At 33.6% G+C, this 6,393-nt stretch overlaps 1 protein-coding gene across 1 annotated transcript; it reads left to right on the plus strand.

Moving 5' to 3' along the window:
- Positions 1-479: 479 nt before the first annotated feature.
- LOC111893701 (protein ALP1-like) lies at positions 480-1,331 on the plus strand. Its single transcript, XM_023889772.2, has one exon. The coding sequence runs from the start codon at positions 480-482 to the stop codon at positions 1,329-1,331; it is 852 nt and encodes a 283-aa protein (XP_023745540.2).
- The last annotated feature ends 5,062 nt before the right edge of the window (positions 1,332-6,393 follow it).

A 6,393-nucleotide genomic window follows, 5' to 3' on the forward strand; every position in this document is an offset into this window, starting at 1 on the left:
CATCCGTACAATGATGATAACGACGAAGACGATTTGTTCGTGAGTATGATGTACCAGTATTACACAGACAGCCTACTACAGCCAGATCCAACTCCACTACTCACGCGACGTGCGACGTTAAATAGAGATCGTGAGGAAGGGCATCGGCGGCTAGTTAACGATTACTTTGCAGAAAATTGTGTCTACCAGCCAAGCGATTTCAAAAGAAGATTTCGTTTGCGAAAAAATGTCTTCGAAAGGATAGCCAATGCTATGGAAGCAAGATATCGTTTGATTCAACTTTTATAATTTACAAAATGTCACTTTTAGATAAAATAAATACAAATTTACAGGTTTAATATTTAATTAGGTATCGTTTGTTTACTATATATTTAAGTATCATTTGTTTCAACTTTTATAATTTATAAAATGTTACTTTTAGATAAAAATAAATATAATTTTTACGTGTTTAATATTTATTTAGATATGAATTTTTCCAAATGAGATATAATGCTAGAGGCAAACGAGGCTTCACAGGGTTGCAAAAATGTGTTGCTGCAATTAAACTTATGGCAATGGGGGAGTCACCCGATTCTGTTGACGATTATATGAGAATGTCTGAGAGGACCGCACGAGAAAGTTTGTATTTATTGGCAAGAGGTGTTGTCGAAACATTCGGTGACCAATACTTGCGCAAACCTTCGTTGCATGATATGCAACAATTATATGCGGCGCATGAAGAAAGACATGGTTTTCCGGGTATGCTTGGGAGCATTGACTGCACACACTGGAAATGGAGAAATTGTCTCATGGCGTGGAAAGGCCAGTATTCGAGCGGTCATCATGGAGCGCCTTTGTTGGTATTAGAGGTTGTTGCTTCACAAGATTTATGGATTTGGCATGCTTTTTTCGGGGTTGCGGGTTCTAACAACGACGTCAACGTTCTCGATCAATCACCGATATTTGACGATCTTTTGTCAGGAAAAGCCTCGAATGCTCCTTTCACATTAAATGAAAATGAATATAAGTTTGGGTATTACCTTACAGACGGAATATATCCACAATATTCTACGGTTGTGAAGGCGTTTCGCCACCCAATAGATCCAAGGGACAAATATTTCAAGAGACGACAAGAAGGAGCACGTAAGGACGTTGAACGTGCTTTTGGGGTTTTGAAATCAAAATGGCACATTGTTGAACATGCGGCGAGACCTTATGAGTTAGATACTCTACGATATATCATGTATGCATGTATCATAATGCATAACATGGTTGTTGAAGATAAAGGACGCAATATTGCAACATATTCTCCTACGGAACCAAGACATGTGCAATTTCAACCAAGGACATGAGAATATTTACATAGAGTGGTTGATATTCAAGATCAGCGAAAACACAAGCAACTCCGTGAAGACTTGGCAGATTACATCTATGTTGGTCACGAAGATGAAGATGAATAGTTTTAGGGCAAAAAATATAGGTTTTATCATCTTTTTTTTTTGTTTTTTTAGGTTTTTAAATGTTTTTGTGTTTTGTTGTAATTTTTTTAATGTTGTTTTTAATTAAGATTTATTAAAATTTTATTTTTTACTTTTCAAATATAAATAAAAAAAAGCAAATTCGAAATATAGAAAAAAACATCAAAAATAAATAAATAAATAAATAAAATAGAAAATAATTGGTGTTATCACATGTTATTAGATGTTGCCCATTTCTATCTTGGATGTTATAACACCATGTATGAGGAGGATGTTGACATGACACCTTTTGGATGTGATAACATATAATAACATGTTGCCCACACCTAATAGTTTTATACATATGATATGTAGGACCACATACCACTATTTTGCATGATGCATCTACGAAATGGGTATCATCGAAACAAGGTCGCTTGGATGATTGTGCAGTTAGTATGCCCATTTAACAATGCTATATGGGAAAAGGATAACTATTTTGGTGATTATCTTAACTTTTGGCAACTTTTTAAAAAGTTGCGAATGAGATTACAATTTTTTTTTCTCTTAAGCTTATTGGAATTCTTCTACAAAAAAGTGTATTATATTTCGTTTTAATTCTTTAGTTGATCAATTTATGTGTTATATCATTATAACTATATTTTATATTTTTAAGTAATTTGTATTATTAATACTCCGTATAATCTAATTGGGTACATCCTTTGATTGCTAACACCTTTCGTATATATCAATTTGAAATAATATGAAACATCTTTAACTTAGAGCAAAAGTCTCTATTCATCAAAACGGATTAAATTGTTCAAAAATATAACAATGAATAATCCATATATATATATATATATATATATATATATATATATATATATATATATATATATATATATATATATATATATATATATATATATATAATAAGTGTCTAAGTTAACGCTCTGCTCTCGAGTTCACTAAAGGAATGAAAAGAAAAAAAAATAGATGATGTTCATTTCCGTTCTCTTCAATTTCTTCCGATTTGGGAGGACAGTTTCTAAGAAAGATTAGTATAAATCTTTATTTCCTTTCTCTTCTCTTCTTTCCAATAAATAAACTCGGTAGCAATAATATCTTCTCAATCCTCCGACTTGTTGGGGAAAAACGAAATAGGGTTATTGGAAATCTGGATCACAAACAGGAATCGTGTTAACACTTTCCTTGTTTGATATTTCGACCCTATATGCCTTGGGTATCACGAAATCCAAACTGGGATAATTCATGATGTTACAATTCTGATTTTAGGCACAAAATCAGAATCAATTTTGAGAGAAGATGAAGAAGAAAGCGTTTCCCGTTTTTCTATGTTCCAAAGGAGTCGTTATTTTCCCGGATTTATCCACTCAACGGATAAATGAGAACAGTTTGCATCTTTCAGAAAAAACAGATTAGTCCCTGAATTTGCATTTTTCAAAAATGACATATTAGTCCCCGACTTGACACAGTAGATTAGGGTTCGGTACTAACAATATTTAGTAAATACAAGTGTGCACTCCCACACCTCCTAACTTGTATTATAACTAAAACATTATTCTTGAAACACTTGTTAAATCCATTACACTAAAATATATTTGGTGATATAAAATCACCAACATGACTTTCCTTTTTTCTCTTCTTAAATGAACTTTGGAGCAATGTGTAAAATCATTAAATATGTGTTTATGTGACTTTTTCTTCTCGATGCATATTATGGTATAATATCTTATTTGTTTCTCACATGAGCTCATTTAAAATAATGTGTTAGACTCGTGTAACTTAATATATAAATGTGCATTAAATTTATGAACTTTAAAGATAACATCTTTTTGTAAGATTACTTAGGTTTGGAATTTGCTTCACTTATAAACAAAAAAGAAACAAGTATGCTGCTAAAAGAAGAAAGAAAAAACAATAGAAAATTGCTTGAGTGCTAAGCTTTTTCTAATTAGACGAGAATACCCAAAACTCTTTTTAAACATCTGAACTTGTACCCTTTTATATTAGACATAATTGAATCCTAAGTAAACACAAAAACTAAAACAAATCCATATCAAGTTTCCTAAAATACCTTATTTAAACTAGATATAAACAAATCTTATAATAAGGAAAGTTTCCTATTAACCGATTAATCCAACAATTATCCCCTTAATCGGTTTGGACATACGAGCCACTTGTTCAAAACAATGTCGGTTCCTCTTCAATTAGACATGCTTCTTCCTTTTCCCATTTAGGACACTCGTTTTTATAGTGACCAAGCTCACCACATTTGTAACATCTAATGTGACTTTTATCTCGGACACATTCATTACCATCTCGACTTCTCCCGGACCCCCGACCTCTTCCCCGGTCACGTCTAAAGTCATCCCGATTTGAACTTCCATTGCTACAATGCTTACAAACATGTGACTTTTCCTCACTAGCCAACAACAACCCACCTTGAGTATCCTCCACTTTCTCAGTTCTTATTATACGCTCCTTGTATGCCTTCAATCTACCAACCGCTTCATCGAATAATATTGAATCCAACTCGAAACATTGCTCTATTGAAGCCACGATTTGAAGAAACGACTTAGGAATCGAATCTAGTAACCTTTTTACCGAATCAATTTCTTCAAGCTCATATCCAAGACTCCTTGCTTTTGAAGCTAAACCGGATAATTTTGTCACAAAATCATCGACCGTTTCACCCTCCTTCATGCGCAAACTTTCAAGCTTTCTCTTTAACGTTGCAAGTCGAGCCGTTCTCACCCGATCCATTCCCAAATACCGTGTCTTCAGCCCATCCCACACTTTCTTTGGTTCGATGTAACTCGCCATTTGCAACACCATGTCCTCGGGTATCGCTTGAAACAAAAATGCAAAAGCTTGTTTTGACTTCTTTTGATCCGACGCTTCACCTAACGCCTTTGGTTCGACCGTCTCCATATGTCGTGTGTATCCATAATCGATTTGACTTTGACCGCCCACACCGAATAATTCGTTTGAGTCAAAACCGGAACTTGATACGTCATCGAACCTCCGTCTTTAACCAACGACATCCTATTATTTTTTACAACCACGACCTCTTTAATAAAGTTTGTTCCGAGAGCACTCTTCCACAAGGAAATAAGACAAGGTCACGACCACCTTTACCGTCTTCCGTCACCCGCAAAACGAACCGAATCAAAGCCACCCGCTCTGACATCTTCCTGTCCGTTTATTCCGTGCCTCCGGTTAGTCTCTCACAAGCCCGATTAAAAGAAAGTGGGGTTGCTTGTAATCTGTTTGGTGATTTTAGTGTCACCATGTCATTTTAAGTAACTAGAACCATCATGTGAGCTAAGGGGCTTCATGATTTGTACTCCAATATATGTACGGGGGTTGTGCGGAGAAATATCAGTTCGGAAAGTGATATCACGATCCAAGTTGGAATCCAGATCTCCACCATATACCCTAATTTTTCCTACATAATCAACCTCGAATCACACCCCCTTTAACAAAACCACTCTGATACCAAGTGTAAGATTACTTAGGTTTGGAACTTGTTTCACTTCTAAACAAAAAAGAAACAAGTATGCAGCTAAAAGAAGAAAGAAAAGAACAATAGAAAATTGCTTGAGTGCTAAGCTATTTCTAATTAAACGAGAATACCCAGAACTCTTTTTAAACATCTGCACTTATACCCTGTTTATACTAGACATAATTGAATCCTAAATAAACACAAAATCTAAAACAAGTACATATCAAGTTTCTTAAAATACCTTATGTAAACTTGATATAAACAAACCTTATAATAATGAAAGTTTCCTATTAACCGATTAATCCAACACTTTTCATCTGAAAACATAACAAATACATCTTTCATCTTTAAATATCTTTGAGGATTGTATATAAATCATACATCATCATATTAAACATAGTAAATGCTAAACAATTTGTATGATGATGCAACTCATGATATGAACTCACATATCCAAACTCCAAGTCATGAGTCATCTCGTATCATTTCAATATCCTCAACATCTAAAGAGTGTTACATTTTTACTCCTAGTGACAGATGGTTAGATAGAGCACGTTAAACAAGTTAACACAAAGCATACTTAATAAATAAAGGGAAAATGACTTATTAAGGTAATTAACTTTTTGGTATGTTTACATCTGGGTAACTATCTTTTTTTGTACACATTTAGGTAACAAACTTGTTGGAAGTGTTCACATATGACCATTATGACCTGCTATAGCAGGTTAAATCCTAGATGTGAACGTTTTTAACAAGTTCGTTACCTAGACGTGTACAAAAAAAATAGTTACCCAAATATGAACAAAACGAAAAATAAAAGTAAATTACACGAATGGTCCCTGTGGTTTGGCGGAATTTGTGTTTTTTGTCCCTAACTTTTTTTTTAACTCGGATGGTCCATAGTGTTTATTTTTGTTACGCATTTGGTCCCTGTCTTACCTAAAAATACTATTTTGCCCTTATTAATTTATTTTTTAATTAATTTTCTTATTTATGTATTTTTTTATATATTTAAAAAAACTAATAGACCCCACATATCTGTATCTCCTCACCATAAACCTCAAACCACATTTGAGAAATTTAATTCGGATGGTCTATTGTTTATTTTTGTTGCGAGTTTGGTCTCTGTCTTACCTAAAATACTATTGTGCACTTATTAATTTATTTTTTTAATTAATTTTCTTATTTATGTATTTATTTTTTTATATATTTAAAAAAATTAATAGACCCCACATATCTATATCTCCTCACCGTAAACCTGAAACCACATTTGAGAAATTTAATTTGGGTCTTACCGGTCACCATCTTATCTCTCATCCTCCCCAACTTCTATTTCTTTTCCATCTTTAGTAACATCGACGTCTTCACCATCTTTCTTTTTTTGGTACTTCAACTATGGCGAACCAACACCATAACCTACTGTCTCTT

Source organism: Lactuca sativa, chromosome 4, assembly GCF_002870075.4.
Source record: "Lactuca sativa cultivar Salinas chromosome 4, Lsat_Salinas_v11, whole genome shotgun sequence".
NCBI classification, from domain to species: domain Eukaryota; kingdom Viridiplantae; phylum Streptophyta; class Magnoliopsida; order Asterales; family Asteraceae; genus Lactuca; species Lactuca sativa.